Source organism: Heterocephalus glaber, unplaced genomic scaffold (genome assembly GCF_053883595.1).
Source record: "Heterocephalus glaber isolate CG9 unplaced genomic scaffold, H.glaber_assembly_v1.0 deba00001666, whole genome shotgun sequence".
Classification (NCBI taxonomy): domain Eukaryota; kingdom Metazoa; phylum Chordata; class Mammalia; order Rodentia; family Bathyergidae; genus Heterocephalus; species Heterocephalus glaber.
Window position 1 is genome coordinate 21,994,453 of NW_028258406.1, and position 21,683 is coordinate 22,016,135.

Sequence of the window (21,683 nt, forward strand, 5' to 3'; positions counted from 1 at the left end):
CTCCCCCCAGGTACATTCTCCCTCCCTTTTACTGACAAGAATTCTATAGCAAGTATTTCACTACTGAACATGCCCAGTTTCTTAAAATGCAAAAAGCCTGAGGGATAGGATGTAAAGCTTTAGTTTTTTTCAGCACCAGGGATTGAACTTGGGACCTTGTACTTGCAAGGCAGGTGCAATACCACTAAGCTAAATCCCGCCCCCCAAAGCTTTAGTTTTGATGGGCTTCAAATCTTAAGACTAAGTTTTGGGATGAGGCCGTAAAGAGGATCAAGGCAGAGAAATTAAAGGATGAAAAGTGGAGACAGAATAAACTGCTACTTTCCAACTTCCTCTAGGGTCCACATTGAAAACTACTAAATGTAAGTGATCTAAAGATTATTACCTTATGAGAATGTGAAATGGAAATAGCTTTCTTTTGATAAAGAAAGCTATCAGAATAGGCTGAATCTTTTTCTCTTAAGTATGAACTTCTATTTGAATGGTTTCTAATGCTATTAATCTCAGAATCCAAATACAAAAATTTAAAACCTGAAAGCATATTTACAATTTTGTGTAGTTCTTGCTGAATTTAGCAATATGACTGCAGTAATTAATAATTCCATCTAAATTTTATCGTGCTTTACTTGGAAGGTATTTTATAGAGGTAAAAAAGGTTTAAAGAAATGCATATGAAAATACTATGTAATGTTACATCAAATGCTTCTTTTACTTGACAGGGTTTGTCTTCAGTGTTGGGAGAGTTTCAAATCCCCTTGACTAAATTAGCAGACATCAAGAATGTTATCCACTTTTATGTATACTTTTCTTCATTAAAAATAATTTCACTTTGCTATACCCTTGAAATTTAAAAATGTTCTGATAAAAGTATAAAAAGGGTATGTGATTTAAGTATTATCAAACTAAAAACACTTCATTGTAATTTTATGGTTATTTTGCCTTATCATATAAAACCTTTTCTACTGGATAACCCTCAAACCACTAAAAGGCACAGCAGTGACCTATGAATGGTGAATAAGTCAGGTAATAGATCATAAAGTCATTGGATTGAAGGGTGGAAAGTGAATGGTGTCAGTTTTCCTCATTTTGTGTAACTCAGGAAATGCAAAATGAACAAAGTTGCCTTAAATCCAGCTCCTTTCCATTAAATTTCTCAATAAAGTTGGCAGTTTAAGTGACAGAACTACAGAGCAGAATGAAGAATCCCCCTCTGAACACTTAATAATGTGTTGTAGGCTTTTGTACACATGGCATAGTGTCAAACGGTTATTAAAGGCTAGTAGATATTTCAGAGTATGTAGTGTACCCCAAATTTAATACTCCATAATGACCTCAACTTAGTGCCACCCACAATCCTGAGAAAGGAAAAGGGGTTGGAGGTGCAAAAAAAAGAAAAAAAAAAAAATCCAAAATCATCCTTTTTAGTACCTGTCAATCTGCCACAGGCCATAGCCATTCCAATTATTCAGGCAGAAATGCCAGTATGTTGGCATGGCGAACAAAAACTATGAAAATATAGTAAAAAGACAATGCAGTATGTGTAACATGTAATTACAGTTAGGTTTAACAAATATGAACGTCAAGTAATGTATTTTCCAATGCTAAAAAGCAAGGCCTTTAAAATTTCATTATTCGGACGTTTTTAAGTGATTATTTTAAATGTGATCATTTCCTAAGCCACACAAGAGTAAAATAGAGCATTTATTGATGGAATAACAAAAGTGCTTTTCTTAAATATTCTTCAAAATACATTTGTACAACTTACAATAATATATCCAAAATAACTGTATATACAAAACATTACCTAGTTTTAATGTATGTGCTTTTTTCCCCAAAAATTACAAAGTAACTTCTTTTTAATTAATTATTTTTTGGCAAAGTTCAACCTTAACAGAGGTGACAATTTAAAGGTTGGTCAAGAAAATAGAACCTGAGGGAAATTGACACGCAGAGTCAATGACAAGAAAGAGATCTGGAGGAATATTTCTAGTTTGTTAAATAAAAATGTTTTTTAGAGTGATACTTCTTCACATTACAAAAATAAACCAAAATGAAAAGTCACTGTAAAATGATGGAAAAGGATCTGTAGACTTGCTTTTAGAATTTCAAATAGCCAACAATGCATGTCAAAAAAAAATGAATGCAAGATCACAACAGTCTTGTATTTACTTTGTATTTGGAGAAGACAGTGAAACAAGTGGCCACATTCTATTTTTGTTTAATTGCTATTAATATGGTTGATCTGATTGGCTCTTCGATGAATTTCATCCAAGAAGTTCTCCAGTTGTTCTATTAGCATTCGTTTTTTAAACCTGCATGAAAAAATAAATAATAACACTCTCAATTACTTTTTAATCCATAGTATATACCAGCATAATGTTTAAAAAATAAAAACATTTGCTTTGGGGAAAATTTTTCAAAGTGAAATGAAAATAAAGAATCAATACTCTATGACATAAAATCTGTTGGAAGATTTACAAATTACTATTTGTACAGAACAGTATCATAGTCCCTAAAACAGATAAGCAAGCTAGTTCTAGAAACAATGGGAAAGGGGTTACTCCTCCTATAGCCACAGAGGGAAAAAAAAAAAAAAAAAAAAGGAGAGTGTATACTACTATATACAAGGATTCCAAATACTCAGATTTGGGATCTCAGAGCAATTACTGCAGTATCTTCTCATGTCCTTTGAAATTTGAGTGTTGAAAGGAATGTGAACAAAGTATGAATATCATTCCTCACAAAACGCAAAGGAAAATTAAAATTGAGCAGAAGCATTTAAAATCCATGATGTCTACTATTACAATTTGAAAGCTAACAAATCAAAGATAATTAGATACCTATAACATAGGCCACAGCAAGCAGTTAAAGTGCAAAATAGCATTTTTTCAAAATAAAGATAGGTAAGTCAACTGTATTCATCTATATTAATAGCACTGATGCTCTTTAGAATAACAAAACACCGGACATACTATTCCTACTTCTTCTTTACTTGTAAAATAATACAAATAGCCACCATATTACTACAATCTTTCTTAAAAGCTGGCAGGCGTTATCAGTACTATCCTGCTAAGTCCAGAATGAGGTTTGAGCTGACCAAAGAGCAGAAAAGTATTATGAAGAACAGAACAGACTAAATATTCAAAACTATGTGAAATTTATGGCCTTATCTTGATCCTTCAAAGTGGCCCATGCTTTAGCCACTCCAAAAAGAAAAACTTATCTAAAACCTTTATATATAGCATATAAGATAGGGGACTGATTAATGGGTATGTTTATATTTGGAAGGTCAGAAGAAATAAACCCTAGGTTTTCTTATAATACTAAAATTTAAACCTTGAAAAATAAAACATGCTTTTAATGCTTCAACTATGCTTCCCAATTAACTGAACTTTGTGGTTAGGTTTGTAACTTTCATTCACATTCCTTATATTAAAGTACATAACTCTGAACTACCAAAACAATTAAATAAGAATCATTTGTTCAATTCTGTTCCCTTTGATTAAGTCTTCCCATGTAAAAACAAACTGCGTTCAAATACTGTCTTCCTAGGTTATTTGTCACTAATTAATATACAGGGATAAAAATTATAGGATGTAAAGACATCAAAAGGCTACAATGAAGGATAAACAAGAATTTTGAAAGTATCTAGTAATTTTCAGGGAGAAAAAGTCCATAATTCCTGAAGAATTTGTGTGTGGCAATATTTTTAAGTGAATTTTTTTCAATAAACTAAGAAGTATACATACATTGGTATGTTATGTGTATGAATAAACAACAAAGGTGCATAGAAGATATTCTTAAAATACTGCCTATACATAAATTGGAAATTCACTTCATCACCAGTTTATAGCATACAAAAGTTTATTTACCTTGATGCTTCTTTAATGACATTTTGTAAAAATATTAGTCTTGTTTGTAAACTGCCTTGCACATGCTTCAGTAAAATGAAGATTCTTTCATATTCTTAAAATTAGAAGCGAAAAAGAAAAAAAAAATAAGTAGCTTTCATTTGTACTCTTATTCAATAGTTTTCTTTGTTTTTATATTAAGATACAATGAAAACATTCTACATAAAAAACTTTACCATTCTTTAAAGACTACAGGTATTCAACATACATATGTGAAAAAGTATATATCAACAAAGATAAGACCTGGGGATTTTGCTCAGTGGCACTGTGCCTGCCTCACAAACACAAGGTCCTGAGTTCAATCCGGGGGGGGGGGGGGGGCACACAAAACCACTGCTTTTTTGGCAAAAGTTCCCATTGAGATATCAAAGAAAGTTTAAAAGCATAAGCAAACCATTTTTCAACAGTTCTCCTGAAAAATAAGAGGTAAGTAGCCTTCACAAAAACCCATGCTTATTATTTAAATTCTAAACAACTAACATGGTGGCAGTGTGGAATTGGGGGGTGGGGGGTAGATCAAGACAGCTTAAGGGTGTTATTTCAAGTTTTCACCTACAACTCTGCCAAGGTCTGAATCTTACTTACTTCTGGCTCACTGTACCATTGAGGCTGGTAATCTGTTAATATCTTCTGAGTGAGCGCCAATTAATACTCAAAATTTTTTCCTATGAAGTTCTTTGGTACTCACATAATAAACAGCTTTCATAACTTTTATTTTTTGGCCTATACATATCCCTTATCACTACTATACTTTAAACCTTAAACACAGTACTAGGCACAATGACAAATAAGAATATTACAGACATGAAGTTATTTAATATTCACTACATGTTTGTTAATTAGCTGCTATATTAAAATTCCAGTTGCTGGTTCAAATACTCAAGACTCCTGAATCCCTGCCATGGTAGGACATATATATATATATATATATAAAAATCTGTATTGTTTTCTTTGGCTCTTAGTCTTTGCTGTCCAGCATACCTAGTACCCTAGTACCTTGAATACAGCAAATAGTGTTTGCAAACTGAATAAACAATCACATCTTATATAGCTCAGATATCATTCTAGACTCATCTAGAATCAGATCTACATTTTTAGTTGACTTGTTTTTGATTTTGGGGGCACAAAGAAAAGTTAAATCTGAGGTTTGTCTCTAAGTATACATACTTCGTCCCGGCTTTCGGATCTCTTTCATTATTTGTGCTTTTAATTCAGTATTGACCTCTTCATGGCTTCTGCAATGTATTACTTTCTTTCCCTTGCTGAGTGAAGATGCTGGTATACTCTCTTCAACACATTGTTCTTTATCTCTTGACTCCTCATGATTTTCTAAAAACCCACCAACAGTGAGGTCATTAGTTCCTAAATGGTCATGACTAAGAGCTTCTGTATGATTGGTTGGTCGGTCCAGTAAACTGGCTGGAGAAGATGCTGAAAATTCAGTATCCATAGCATTTGGTGTAATGTCTGATGAAAGTTGGTCTGCAACATGATTTTCAACCATATCATCTATTGTTGAATCATTAGTGGTTTCTGAAACTAAAAACAAAGGCCAAAAAAATTGAGAGCCAATATCAAAAACACAATAAAGTTGTAAAGAAACATTATTAGAGCAAATCACAACTGGCTTCCTTGACTAATGCAAATTTAGAAATTTTACAATATGGCTAAGCTTTGCCAAATATATGGTGAGATTTCAATGAGAAGCATTCACAATATTTACAAAATCTGTACAATTTTGTTCCACAGAAAACAAATTTTTAATTATGCTAATTTCAGAAAGCTTTTAGTTCTCTGCTTTGCTCTATGGCAATTTTATTGAAAAGCGGGTTTTCAATACTTTTATGCAAGATATATGATCAAAACTGTCACAGTCACTTTTACCTTAGAAAGCTCTAGCTCATTTCACTCTACTTCTGCCTTATACATTATCAGTTAGAGACAAGAATAAACACTAACCAGTTTATATTTTCTCAAATTCTTCAGGTAACATACCATCAAACAGATCGTATTTCACAGTACAAACTTTTCTTACCATCATCAATTTAGTCCTCATAAACTGAGTAAAGCAAAGCAACCTGGTGCTCACTTTAGCTCATTAGACCACCAAAAGACTGGAAGCTTGCCACTAAACACCACATTATTAGACTCACTCTCCAAGGACCGGAGCCGAATTCTAAGTTCTCTGACTGTTCAACACCAGGGTGAACTCATCTCTCCTGTCTCAAGTGTAAATGTCCTATTTACCCCATCCCTTGTATACTCATCCCCACAAATCCCAATCACCTGACTTCATTCTAAATCCTATTCCATGATTTGGAAATGCTTCTTTACTAAATGTACTCCACAACAATTTATGCTTTACTCCTACAAAAAACTGCTCTCCTTTTCAGATCTGAAGAAAAATCGTTCTCTCACATGCTACCCATGAGCTTAAAATCAGGACACAGAGTCACTGATTTCCTTACCTCTCAATGTAATTTCAAGATTTCACCTATGTACTTTTGTTTAAAACAAGCAAGCAAACCACTTGCTCTTGTGAGGCTTGGCGGTGCCACCTGCCATCCTTCTCATTACTGCATCTTAATATGCAGTCCAGGGCATATGCTTGTGGCACCAATCTCTCTGGCATCTGGCTCACAGTCCATAACCAAGTTTCTCCTCACATCATCATTACAGGTCCTCATTACTCTGAGTGTGGTCTGTGAAGCACAGTCTGTGGCTTACGGATAGAATATTTGCCTAGTATGCACATGGCCCTGGGTTCAATCCACAACACCACTACCACCAAAAAAAAAAAAGAAGAAAAAGCAAACATCAAAATGTGGTCTGTGGAAAAATGGCTTTAATACCATCACAGAGCATCCTAGAAACCAAGTGAGAATCAATAGTTTAACTAGACCCCCAGTTGATTCTCATATGCAAAGTTTGAGAAGTGTTGTGGTAACCAATGTCTAAGCAGATCATCTCTCAAGGACCTGGTCTCACCGGGTGTGGTGGTACATGCCTGTAATGCCAGCACTCAGAAGGCTGAGGCAGGAGGATCCCCAAGAGTTCAAGGCCAGCCTGGGTTACACAGTGAGCTCAAGGCTAGTCTGAACTACATGGCAAGACCCTGTCTCAAAAAACAAAACAAACTAAAAACATGGTCTCATCAATCCTCAATTTCTTATCTCCAAAGAACTTCTTTCTACTTATACTTTGGCTTCTTCCATCCAACACAAATTCAGGGATGGAAATATGTAACCCTCATCTTTGTAGTACTCTTGTATTTGGTCTCTAACACAGCCAGTAACTCTTCTACTTTACCCCTCCCTATTGATCAGACTCCTGCTAGATAGCCACTCTCTTATTGATCAGGCTTATATGCCACAATAGATCATTTTTTTAAATCAAATGCCCTACTTATATCTATTGTCTTCCTACAGCATCTGACAAGCAGATGACTGGCTCTTATCTGCTTGCCCCTCCCCTACATTCCAAATGATAAGCACTGCTGAAAGAAACAAGACCCAGCTCTCTAGAAAGTAGTCACACTGCCTAACAATCTTATTACCACCCCTTCTTCACTATCTTCAAATCTCTGATTTTCCCTATTTCCAGTTCCTTCCCAACAGTATTATTTCATTTCCTACTTCACTGGGGAAATAAAAAGAAAAGCAAAGGCATTGGCCAGGAATTTCTGAAGTCCCCCTACTAGATTTGTACCCACACTCATTCTATTCAATGGAAGCAGCATTCTCTTATCAGTGCTCTGGACAGTTCCTCTTGTCTTCTTGGTGATTTTGTGTTGATTATGCCTTCTTTCATCTTCATTTTCTACTTCTCCTTCTCTGTTTACCAGCACTTAAACACTATCAAGTCTCTTTGATCTTAAAATTGCTCACTTTCAATCCCATGAATTCTTCTAGCTATCATTCATTTTTACATCTACTCTCTACAGCTAATCTTCTTAAACTGGTTGCTTATACAATTCATTATTTCTATTTTCTAACTTCTCATTCCTCACTTAACCTTTTTTAGACTTATGCCTGTTAGACTCTATAGAAACTGCTCTTGCTAAAATAGCACACTTCTGAAAATACACACTTCTGAACTAAACTTAACTTTATTTCTTCTTCTAGACCATCCAGTGTCTCAAGACAGAAGCCTGCTTCCTCCTTTACCGAGCCCAACGTTCAGTCACTAAGTCCTTTATTGGTATCCCCAAGTATTCCATAAGCACATATTCTCACTACTCCACAGTCAGGCCACAATCATATTTTCCCTGGGTTACCTGTGCATGCACAATAATTATTTACTAACATCAAATATCAAGGGAGTGTTCACATTCTCCAATTACATTACACATTTTCTGTTCGTAGAATTGATTCTGGGTCCAAATTAAGCCTATATATTGCTACCTGGTATGTCTCCTATCTACCTTTGACTCTTTAAAATCCTCTGTACTTTTCTTTTTACTAATGCACTTTGTGGGGGGGATATGCAACTATTTGTCTGCCCTGCAGTTTTTGTACAATCTGGATTTTGCTGATTTCATCCCTGATTTTTCCTTTAACCTGTTTCTCTGTTCCTTGTATTTCCTTTGAATTGGCAGTTAGATCCAAAGGCTTGATCACATTCACATTTACTTTTGAGGATCACTGTGGGAAAGGGCCAAGTCCATCTCAGAGGGAGTATTGTATAATTCCATCAAGGGGTATATAATATTTGGTTTCTTTCCAGTTAAAATGTTATAAAACAGGAATGAACACTACTTGTTAATTAATAAATTCATTAGTTCATTTAGAGTTCCTTACATTCATTTTTGCCTCTCTGATAATATTCCCCATATTACTGTCAGCATGGTCTTTATAAAACCTAATTATACCAGATCATCCCCTCTTTCAAACTTTTTTTTTTTTTTTGGTACCAGGGATTGAACTCGGGTCCTTGTGCTTGGGCAGCAGGCGGCAAAACCACTGAGCTAAATCCTTGGCCCTCTTTCAAACTTTTTAATGAATTTTTTCTTTAGCTTAAAGTAGAGACTCTACCATAGCTTCCAAAGCCCTCTGTATCTGGCTTCTTTCAGTTTTCACCTTACCTCATGCCTAACAACCCTTGCTATACTTCAGATCCCTTAAAGTCCTTTTCTTTATATATATTCAGATTACTCTTCTGGTATAGGCAAATGCACAGCTTGATTTAACTAATTCCTATTCATCTATTAATATAACTTCCTCAGGAAAAGGTCTTGGCCTCATCAACTAATTTAAATCCTCTTACCAAATATTTTCACAATATGCTTCCTTTTTTAACATTCATCAGAGTTCTAATTATCTTGCCAATGGCTTTCTTTCCCTGTTCATTGTAAATGAGGGTGGAGAGCACCACTTATTCACTCCTTGCTATACCTCAATGCTTAGCATTATCCAAGATAATATATGTATTTAATAATCAGTTGTTGTGTTTAACTGAAATTCAAAGCCATGTTTCTGCTAGTATGGTAATGTTCATTTAAATGTCTTTTAAGCTCAAATTCTTACTTTTATGAAGCGAAAGGGGTTTAATAAGATCTGGCTGTGTTTGAGTTATAGGTGCAGGTGGTCCTTTTCCTCCAATATGATTGTTCACAACAGGGTTCTGCTGTCTGCCTCGTAGTAGTGGAGACATACACCGACGTCTTTTGGGGATCCCTTGCATATTTGGTTCTCCAGGTCGTTTATGTTTATTTTGAGGTCCAGCCACAAATTCATCTGCTTCATCTATCATCATTCCCTATAAAAAGAACATAATTTTCTCAGACTTACACTCATTTTTAAATATTTACCATTTATTTAAATTGATGAATAATTGTATTTATAGAATACAATATGATCGTTTGCTCTATTTAGACACTGTAGAAAGAATTAAGCTAATTAACATATCCATCACTTCACTACTTTTTGATAATACTCCACACATTACTGTCAGCATGGTCATTATAAATTGCTATTTAGATCAGATCACCTATTCTTTCAAACTTTTTAATGCATTTTTGTCTTTAGCTTAAACTAGAGATTTCTACAATAGATTCCAAAGCCCTCCCTCCATATGTAGTTTCTTTCAGTTCTCACTTTACTTTATGCCTAACACCCTTTGTTATTTTAACAATAAAGAGTAATAAAATAATAAAAATCTGCTCTTTTAACATTTTGAAATACCTAATAAATTATTACTATTGTCACCACGTAGTGCAACAGTTCACTAAAACTTATTCTTTCAAGTCTGAGACTTGGTACCCTCTCATCAGTGTCTTTTCCTTATCCCCAACCCCACAGCTTCTTGAAACCACCTTTCTACAGTGGTACTTTGGTTCACAAACTTGATTCTTTGCACAATTCTGGTGGCAAAGTGAGCTGAGCAAGAACCAAATCAAATTCAGTGGTTAGGTTCAATGTTGACCTTAAGGGGAAATTTGATTTGGTTTGTGTCCAGTTCAGTTTGAACCAAGTGAGCCAAGTGAAATGAATACAGTGAATGAGAGGCACCACTGTACTTTCTATCAAAAAATAGAATTTTCTTGGATTTACAATTTTGAAATGGCATAACTAATCCAAATTCTACTTACAACAACTGCAGTAATACCTTGGTTCACAAACGGTTCTGTCTGCAAACAATTTAGTTCTCAAACAAAAGTGTTTTGACAAAATCTGGCTTCTATTCACAAACTCCACATCAGGTAACAAAACCACAGCCATCTCCCTTACACAAACACAAAACAGCCATATTCCTCAAAATTGTAAAAGAAATTAAGTTTGTGAACCAAAGTATCACTGTACTATATATTCTAAGTATGCTGACATTGCTCTATGAGGAAAATAGCTTCAGCTTACTTTAGCTAAATTAAGAACTATTAAATTGACAGTGCCTACCACAAGCAAATTATGTAACAGAACATTTCAAAATTACCTTTTTATCCAGCTTAAAGGGGTTACCAAATGTATGTAGCCTTCGAGGCTGATCAGGATCAAGTTCTCTTAGTGGAGAAGGTACCTGCTTGAGATATTCCTGGTAATTCCCCATTTGTGCTATAGGAACACTGTGCACTTGATCTTTTCAGAGAAAATATAACATAAATTAACCTCTTTGAAATTATATTCCCACCTAATTATCAAATATGAGTGCTACCTAACGTTATTCTAAAGTCTTTATTACATATTATAAGTTAGTATGGTTGGTGCAATTATAAACATGACAAAGTCTAAGATTTTTAAAGTAAAACTTAAAATAATGATTTCATTTCCTAAACCAAACAAAAATATTGCAGTTAATCTAACTGTACCAAATAAGCAATATATGTAACCCTGCCATAAAAAGGTATATCTCTTCTACTCTATTCTAAATAGACAAAAATTCATAGTAGAATTTGTAGAAAATAGTATAGTAGAAAATTTACACAGATATAAAACTAATTAGCATGCTTAAATCACAGATGTCGAGGGTTTAGATTGTTATCTGACTTGATTTGGAGTAGCTGCCACCAATACAGTGCCACAAATACAATAAGGAAACATCAGAACAAGCTATATAATGGCCATCCAGAGTTTATCAGATCCTAAGGTGTCTCAAGAAAACGATTATGTATGAGTGTCTATGTGTATGAATAAATGAGAAAACCTAAGAAGAAAACTAATTTCTTAACAAAGGTTGCTACTTCTGGGGAACAGAATTTGGGGCAACAGTGATGGTAAAAAGGAAAGGAGAAAAACAGGGATGATTCATTTTTACTTCATTTGCTTGAATTCACAATGAGAATACTTTCAATTTTACATTAGTGTAGTATGCTTTTTCAGAGTATAAAGGAAAAAAATTTCAAAAATTAACAAATATTAAAACCATAGGGCCGGGGATTTAGCTCAGTGGTTTCACCACCCACTGCGCAAGCGCAAGGACCCGAGTTCAATCCCCGGTACCAAAAAAAAAAAAACCATAATCTAACCTTCATCCTGTCCTTTAAGAAATTTGCGGGTGCTCTTCAAAAGATTCGATCTCATTCTTGTTAAGTGATCCAAAAGATTCCGTCTTGGTATGTCATAAGCATTTCTAAATGTCTGAGGCTTCAAATCCTATTGGAAAACATTCATGGGAAGGACATAATTTATTTTCAAACAAAAATAAAATAGACTAAAATCTCTGGCCTGTAGCATAGGTTTGGAAATAAGACATATTAACTAGTTAGCAAAAAAGAAATATTATAATATAACCTAAATATACTGTTTTAGGTCCAAAAGATGGAAATTTGGTGATCTCAACCAAATACCGTAATCTAAAATTCATACCGAACTTTATTATGTAATTCTGGATAAAGTAAAGTCATCTAAGTAAAAACTAATTTCTAAATTATAAAACCTGAAGGGTTTAAATAGCTCTGATGAGTTGGGTGTGGTGACACATGCCTGTAAACCCAGCACTGGGGTAGCTGAGGCAGGAGGATCATTGTGAGTTCAAGGCCAGCTTGAACTACATACTGGGACCCTGTCTCAAAAACAAAACCAAACAAAAAATAAATAAATAAATAGCTCTGGTGTATACTTTACATACCATAAAATCACATATTGTACAGTTTGGTGAATGTCAGTAAATTTATAGTTGTAAAACTATCACCAAAACTCAGTTTTAGAATACTTTCACTATTCCAGAAAGCTCCTGGTACCCATCTGTAGTTAATCCCTATTCCTAACTCCAAGCAACAATTGATCAGCCTTTTGTATACAGTGGACCTCAAGTTATGACTGGCCTGACATATGAACAACTGGAATTTAACTTACAAAGTCTTGAGTTACAACCCAAATGCCAGCCACTTGTACTTCCAGATGGTCTCAGATACAAATTTAACCCTTAAAGAGCTCTGGAAGGAACATTACAACATCCTTCCCTATGTGGGGTTAACTGAGAAATCCCGGGCCAATGTCTCAAAGGACACTGAGATCAGCCTGTATACAGGACAGAGATTTTGAAGATTGTGTACAGGAGCCTGAATCTTCAATTGGCCAACCCTTGTGAACGAACTGAGTTCATAAGTCAAGGATCCACTGTATTGCATTTTATAAACTGAATCTTGCAATAACATTTTTTATCTGGCTTCTTTCACTTAGCATGGTATTCTCGAGATTCATCCCTGTTGTTCATGTATTAGTTCATTCTTTATTCCAGAATAGTATTTCATTTTATGGATACAGTACAATTTTTTAAATCTATTTACCAGTTGAACACTGTTTTTGACTATTTTACGTAATGCTGCTATGAGCATTTATACTGTCTTGAGTAAATACCTACAAACAGTATTGCTGATTGTATAGCAAACATATGTTTAACTTCTTAAGAAACTACCATTTTTTATCTGCAACATATGAGCATTCTATTTTTTCTACCTCACCAACAGTTCATACTTTCCAGTCTTCTACATTGTAGCGACTCTTAATACATTTGATGTATCTCATTATGGTCTTAATTTGCATTTCCCTAATGACTAATAAGACTGTCCATCTCTTCAATATGCCCATTTGCATTTGCACATCATCTTTGGTGAAGTGTCTGTTTATCTTTTCCTTATCAAGTGTGAATCATTTATTCTGAAGTAAGTCCTTTATTTGATCCACTTTTCTCTGGGCTGTAGCTTGCCTGGTTTTTTGTTTTGTTTTGTTGTTTTAAAGTTTCTTTTGAAGGGCAAAATATTTCTATATACTGAAGGTCAACTTATCAGTATTTTTTGGTTTGTGTTTTTTGTGCTTATTTTATAAATCTTCTCTAGCCCAACATCATCTGATTTTCCCCTGGGTCTGTGAATTCTTTTCTAGAAGTTTATGGTTCAATTCTTACATTCAAGACCACGATCACTTCAAATAATGTGAGGTAACAAGTTCATTATTTTGTACATGGATACCCAATTGTTTCAGCACCCTCTGTTCAAGATTTTTTTTACCAGTTTAGTGTGGCCCCTTTGTTAAAAATTAATTACTGGTAACTATATGCCTGAGGACCTTCTTCTAGGCTCTTATTTTTTTCTGAAAAGACAAGATATTACAGAAGAAAGACTTTTACATTTCACCATGTACAAAAATCAACTCAAAGTAGATAAAAGACCCACATATTAGACCTGAAACTCTAAAACTACTAGAAGAGAACATAGGGCAAATACTTTGGGACATTGGTAAAGACAAAGATCTTTTGGATAGGACCTGCAAATCGTAGCCAACAATAGGAAAAGAAGATAAATGAGATTATATGAAAATAAGGGAGTTGTGAACAGCAAAGGAAATAATCAAGAGTGAACTGATAATCTACAGACACACAGAAAATATTTGCAAACTATTCATCTGAAAAGGTATTCATATCCAGACTATACAAGAAATTCAAATAGGTCAACAGCAAATAAGCGATCTGATTTTAAAAACAACAAATGATATCAGATGTATTTCTCAAAAGAAGATATAAAATTACCCAATAAACATACAAAAAATGCTCAACATTGCTAATTATAAGGAAAATGTAAATCAAAAGCACAGAAGGGCTAGGGATGTAGCTCACTGGCAAGAGCACCTGCCTGGCAAGCCTAAGGCCCTGAGTTCAATTCCCAGTACCAAAAAGCAAAAAAGTAAAACCATAGAGAGACATGCCAGCTCACCCCAGTTAGAATAACTACCATCAAAGATACTACCTCAACATTTTGTTGAGGATGTAGAGAAATAGAAAATCTCATACACTCTGGATTGAGAATGCAAACCAATATATCCACTATGGAAAAATATGGAGATTTCTCAAAAATTCCCAAACAGAACTCCCATATGATTCAGTTATACTATTACTGAAAATACAACCAAAGGAAAGAAAATTAGTATGTAGAAGAAATATCTGCACTCCTATGTTTATTGTAGCATTATTCACAATAGTAAAGATATGGAATCAAATCAATTGTTCAATGAAAGATAAAGAAAATAGGTATATACAATGGGGTAATATTCATGTCATCTGTGACAACTTGGATGAGCATAAAGGGCATTACAGTATATTTAATGAAATAACCCAAGGGAGCAGACAAATACCAAACATTCTCATTCACCTGTGGAAGCTAGAAAAGTTGACCTCATAGAAGTAGAGTAGAATAGAGGTCACAATAGGCTGGGAGAAGCTTAGAGGACAAGGGTATTAGAGGATAAATAGTGATACCAAAAAGTAGATCAATAGGAAAAATACAGCATATGGTAGTCTTAGTATATGGTGGTCACAATCAAGCAGCATATCCCACTGTGATAACTGAATTTCCCAACTATTTCCAAATGTCTAGATTCTTTCTTGTTCTACCCATCTGTATACTTATTCTTCTGCCAACACCACACTGTGGTTGCTACAGCTTTACAGAGAGTCAAATGATATAAGTCCTCCAACTTTATTCTTTTTCAAAGTTTCTTAGCTACTTCAGAACTTTTACATTTCCATATAAATTTTAGAATCAGCATACTTTTATCTACAAAAATGCTGCTGGGATGAACATGATAATAAAGCCTCTTAGGGACATCAGTATAAGTACCATAATACAGTGAATTCTACCATCAGCTGTATAACTTTAGGCAAACTCCAAGCCTATTTTCTCATCTATAAAGTGACTTATCGTTCACTTTTTAATAAATCTACTCACTTATTCAAACACCATATGCAGTTTTTATTTTAATTCTAGAATTCAGTGCTTCAATTAGAGTATATTATTATTCTACAGGACTATTAATGTACTTTTCAAATTGTGGATAAACTGAATCAGTTAACGTAAGATTTGATTTATTCAATAACACAAAATACAGTATAACATAGCTAGGAGTGCTAAATTGACTCTTACCTTATTTAGCAAAGCAACTTGGAACCCAGTATATTCCTTCATATTAAGATCTAGAAGTCTGTGAGGAATATCCTCTGAAATTCCCTGGAGTAGTTGTTGAAAATCTTTCCTATATGCCATTGATAAGCCATGTGTTCGGCTTCTAACTTTAATGCCAGTTTCCTGTACTACTTTTTTGCCTACAGATCCTATGACTCGATCAGATTCTATTTTGGCCTAAAAACAAACAAGAGTTGTTTTGTTATAATCTAAATTGAAAAATCATAAAGTAAATAGTTACGGTCTACTATAAATTATTTATTTTTATAGTAAGAAATTAAAACCTTAAGTATAGTTTTTGTTGAGTACTAGGTAAATACAATCTAAAAAATAATACCTTATAATTTTAAATCATTAGAACTGTAAACTTTTGGAGCAAGACAAACAAATGCAACTTCAATTTATTTGTTAACACCCATTACATTTAAACCATGAAGTATAAATACTTCATAAGTGAAAATGTGTATTCCCAATTCAAAGGTGATTCAAAGAAAAGAAAAAAAAAACTCATCAATATTGCTTGAAGATATGGTTATTAACACATAACCAAACAGTCATAGATATGGCAAATAATGGTACAACTTTTCTCTGGAAAGTAAACAGCAATATTTTGATTCTAAACTGCATTTTGAGTAGCAGTAAAGATAAAGGTATCACACATACTGGAAAAAGTATGTACTACTAGGGAACTGTACTACCTCTTAGTGCGTTTTATGGCCAAAATGACAAAATTCAGTGTTTTTACAAAAATTTTAAAAAGAAACTTCCATTCTAAAAGAAACAATCAAGTTTTAAAACATAAAGCAAAAGAATCATTTTTTTCTAAGAATAACAACTTTCTAATATAAATTTCTCAAAGGAAAACACAAGTAATGATCATATACAGGAAGTCTAGGACCACATTAGTAAAGCCATTTTCATAAATTCGTAATAAAAATTTTTAAATTAACATAGCATACTTGACTTGAGAAAACTGTATTATCATATATATATATGGTTTTAAAATGTAACGTGTTAATATAATGGAATGCCATTGGAACCATCAAGAACTAGCTTTGAGCCTATTAACTATCTTAGGTAAAATTATTCAAACAGTTAAAGGCCCACTTCTATTTTCTGACATTACCTGTTGACTTAATTTTTTGAGGTATGAAATGACACTGTAACTGAGTCCATACTCCATACTATCTGCTATTAAATTAGGTGCTCCCATCATTCTAACAGCTTTCTTCAAGGGCTGTAGAAAAAAAGAAGAAACGGCATTCAATATTAAGCTTGTTAAAATTGTATGGCTACAGTTATACAGTTTTAAAACTTTCAACAAAAAACTTCCTGTCCTTTTCCTCAAAAGGAAGTAATATAACCATATTTCTATTTCAGTAAAATGTTTATCAGTGGTATGAAAGCAGTCTGATTACAGCTAAAAGAATAAGAGGCCATGAAATTTCCAAAGCTCAAAAAGTAAAGTCTGTACTGCTCACTGCTTGCTACTATTAGGAGATACCTGTTTAGAAGAATATAGACAGGAGACAGACTGTAATAGGAAGAGTTGATAAAAACTAGGATGTAAGTAAAAAGGATACTCGAGAAAAGTGCAAGATTTCTGCTTTGGATTAATGGTTGGGTTGTGGATCAATTCTCACTAGCTATGTGATCCTGGGGCAGTTATAAAACTTCTCTTAGTTTCTCACATGTAAAATAGGGATAATAAAACTCCCTATCCTTATGGGGTTGTCCTGGAGTTAACATGAGTCCATATATGTGAACCATTTATAAAAGCATCTGGCACACAGTAAGCATTCAATGGATGTTAATCATTAAAAAAGTCTATTATTTATAATGGATATGGTATGGTGAAAAAGCTTTCAATTTTAAGAACATATTGAGAACCACTTTGTGCAATAAAAAAAAAAATCAGTAGTAGAAGCATCTAGTGTATGTGAACGGGACATAGGTAGAGAAACATAACCAGTGGTGTATTAGAAAGTGTATAAGCACTGGTGTCAACATGGAATCAACTCCCAGCTTTGATTTAATAACCACACAGCTTTGGCTAAGTATTAGGGGTTGCCATGAAAACTAAATGAGTCCATACATGTACCAGTTCATTCCTATGTAAGGTGTTTCTCCTGTTTGCTAGATTTCCAACAACTTATCTCTTATCCATCTCTTACATAAAATGTTATGACTTTCAAAGCTCAAGAAATTAATCTTTAGGCAGGCATAGTAAGTAGCACATGCTCATAACCCCAGCATCCTGACTGGCTGAGACAGAAGGATCACAAGTTTGAGCCCAGCCTGGTAACTCAGCAATTTACAAGACCTGTCTCAAAATAAAAAACAAAAAGGTTGGAGATGTAGCTCAGTGCAAAGACCCTGGGATTCATTTCCTTGTACTCACCTCCATTCCCACCCACCTCGGCTGCAAAAAAAAAAAAAAAAAAAACAACCCAGAGGAAAGAAAGGAATAAGAGAAGGGTGATGATAGGGATGGATCATTTAATTATATATTGGGGACCATTCAGAAAGACTACCTGCAGTCAAGTGCTGTTATATTCTGGCATCAAAAGCAGAAGGGGCCAAGAATATAGCTCACCAGTAGAGAACTTGCCTAGTATACACAAGACCCTAAGTCCCTCCCCAGTACCGCCAAGAAAAAAGCAGAATTATTTAAAAGTGGTTTTAATGTAGTCTCTGGAAACATATATTTATTCACCTAAAAACATTTCTGAAGATTTAGAAAATAATGTAACAAAAAACATTTTTCACCTTAAAGAAAAATAATCATAAAACTACAATTCAAAAAAGTAGTGTAAGAATCAAGGTTAAAAGCCAGACTGAATTTCAGTACTTCATCCCCCCATATATTAACCATGTAGCCTTGGACGAATTGCTTAACCTTTAGTGGCTTAGTTTCCTCATCTGTGAAATAGGAACACTCTTAATATCTCCCTCACAGAGCGACTGTAAGAATTAAACTATTTTAACATATTTCAGGAGCTCAGGGGAGTACCTTGCCTAGAGTAAGCAATATATAAATACTCATGATCATTATCATTATTCTTTAAATCACTACTATTACTACTGCATCTATATCAGCCATTTGTATACTCAATTTTCAGATTTAATCTATAACAACAATAAATAAAAGTTGAGAATTTCTTCAATAAACTGTTAAGCATAATATAAAATTTTATAACAGGTTCTATTTTTAACAATAATCTTACCCCGAGATAGTAGGGAGGCATTGTCTTCAAATAACTTTCAAACGACTGTCTCCATTTCAATGTTGGTTTTGCTTTATGCACTTTAAACAAGTCATCTAGAAATATATATCATGAACAAACCTATCATCATGCATTGTTTTCACATATAAAAATCAAATCAGTTTCCTCTGTGAAGTCAGCTTTGTTATTTGTGAGAAAATAACATCAGACATTAAGTTTTTATCAAAATTAAAAGCAGTAAAACTTCTAGTTCTGCTGTTTTGATTTATAACACTGTGCTAAAAACTGAAAGGTACAGTTTATGGCCTAAAAATTATATCTAATAATGAAATAAAATCAGAAAATACAAAAGGAAATTACATCTAATAGTGAAATAAAATCAGAAATAAAATCAGAAAATACACAAGAAAAAAAAACTATGCCAAGCGCAAGGACCCGAGTTCGATCCCCGGTACCAAAAAATAAATAAATAAAACAGAAAAAACCTATGCCCTGTCTAGAACTAGACACAGGTTCAAGGAAAGAAAAACTATGAAGAATACTTTCTATTAAAATGTACCTAACCTACTAATGTTTTGACTGTAACTTAAATCTGATGACTCTCGTGGAGGGTAAGTAGTTTTCTCTAACACTACTTCTCAAAAATTGATAGCCAGATGATATCTAGAAACTAACTTTAGGCTGTCTCATAATAATTTCAAACATATTCTTTTGTTAAAATATTTGCCAAATAAAAACTAACGTTAGATAAATTCTTTAAAAATGCACTCAAATTTTGTGAATATAAAATGTCTTAGACAAACAGAAACTCTACAAATTCTAAATATGTAAGTCTTACCTGCAGAAAAATTAGAATATTTAATAATTTAAGTATAATACCTTTATTAGTTTATAGAATAAGAGATATTTCAACACTCACTTTATCATAAACATGAACAGGTTATTACAAAAATTTCTTTAAATAGGTTTAGTATTTTAAAATATTAAAAACATTTTCATTACTTTTTAAAGAAAAACTACAAAAATACTCTCAAAGTTTGTCCTTCAGAGAATTTTTATATATGCCACACAAAAGAGAACATGACAAAAACAGCTTACCTAAGAGGGGAAGGAGGACTGGATAATTGTAAGGCATCACAAATAGGTTGACACAGTTCAGTGCTGTACTGGCTTTCAAGTAACCGAAAGGATGGCCAAGTTCACTATATTTTGCACTATTGCTCACATACACCTGGTTAAAAACAAAGTTAAAATTTCATATTTAATAACTTTTAAATAATACTATGCAAACTACTGAGTTTGTTTTTTTAAGAAGCATCTCATTCAGTATTTCAAGAGGCAAGGCTAATTCAGGATTGAACCCAGGATTTGGGCATTGTGGGCAGGTGTTTTACCTGAGCTACAATTCCAGCCCTCATTCAGATTTTTTTAGTCAGTACATTTCAGCTCACCTGCCAACATGTTTGAGGAGACTTCCTTTCCAGGATAAATTGAGTCAGTGGTGAAGGTTCCAATTCATATTTGTCAAAAGGCAGTTTGTCAATAACCATTGGTTCACAATCTGTACAGGAAAATTTCACTACAGGATGAGATGTACGAGGTGGCTAGAGGGAAAAGTTGTATTATTACTACTTATACAAAACACCAGAAACAAACTCACTTTAAATATACTTCCCCATCAAAACTTACTCAGTACCTCAGCTTTGCTACAGTTTGCTTTACTAATACAAGCGTTAGTAAGCTGAAGGAAAATACTTGAAAATATAATAAACTATAATCGCAAGAAAAAAACACTTCAAAATCCATATAAAATGAAAAAATCTTTTATTAGATGTCAAATTCAAAAGTTTGAAATTAAGTGTTAATTTTTACATCCAACAAACAAGGGATGTATAGAAACCAAGCCCTTATTTGTAGTTAAAGGTCACACTCATTTAAAGTCATGAGCAATTTGGTTTATATGATAGTATCCTCAATGTCCTAGACATATGTAAGGACATACTCAGCTACTTGTCTCCCCTCTAGACACATATGACACTTTTTAATTTCCATGCTTTTTTCTAAAAACTATTTCCTCCTCTAAGCAAAATCCTATCCACTCCTCTGGCTCATAACAATTTGCAACAGAATACAAGAGCAATAGGTAATGCCTATGACGACTCTGGTTTTGGATTTCTTTCCATTAAAATTTAACAAGTACCATATTTACTGCTTTGGATGTTAAATACAACTGAATGAATAACGAACAAGACAAGATAGCAAGTACGCCATACAAATCTAGGTGGTAAGAGCTAAAAAGAGCCCCAAGAAGTTAATTACCAAAGATATTGAAAGCTTCTGTATGAAGCCAGACTAAATTATAATGGGTCAAAATCAGAGAAAAGGAATTAACAAGATACCTCAATGAAATCTATAAAACCTTAATTTCATGTGTTACCACTTCATTATATTCCTAATAAGGACTTTTATTAATAGATCTAAATTTACAAACCTCATATAAACTCAAAATAAAATTATTCTGAAAGCCTGAGTACAAAAGGTTTCAAAGTGAATTCAGTTTAATTCATAAATGATAGTTGTATGAAACTATTAAAAACTGCTTAAGGATCTCTGAAATACAACTCATCTTCTACGAGTACTACATCAAAGAGAACC

At 33.7% G+C, this 21,683-nt stretch overlaps 1 protein-coding gene across 2 annotated transcripts in view; it reads right to left on the reverse strand.

Annotated features, from left to right (window-relative positions):
- Positions 1–1,688: 1,688 nt before the first annotated feature.
- The window catches only part of Ints6 (integrator complex subunit 6), an 84,529-nt gene continuing 64,534 nt past the window's right edge, over positions 1,689–21,683 (reverse strand). For both annotated transcript variants that reach the window (XM_004844137.3, XM_013072019.3), the window contains 11 exons: positions 20,480–20,632; positions 20,127–20,259; positions 19,029–19,123; positions 16,928–17,038; positions 15,763–15,978; positions 11,872–11,998; positions 10,842–10,984; positions 9,437–9,668; positions 5,079–5,450; positions 3,873–3,966; positions 1,689–2,312 (listed from right to left, as the gene is read on the reverse strand). In XM_004844137.3, the coding sequence (XP_004844194.1) occupies positions 2,219–2,312; positions 3,873–3,966; positions 5,079–5,450; positions 9,437–9,668; positions 10,842–10,984; positions 11,872–11,998; positions 15,763–15,978; positions 16,928–17,038; positions 19,029–19,123; positions 20,127–20,259; positions 20,480–20,632 (1,770 nt within the window). In that variant the 3' untranslated portion in view covers positions 1,689–2,218. The remainder of the gene's footprint in view (positions 2,313–3,872; positions 3,967–5,078; positions 5,451–9,436; positions 9,669–10,841; positions 10,985–11,871; positions 11,999–15,762; positions 15,979–16,927; positions 17,039–19,028; positions 19,124–20,126; positions 20,260–20,479; positions 20,633–21,683) is intronic.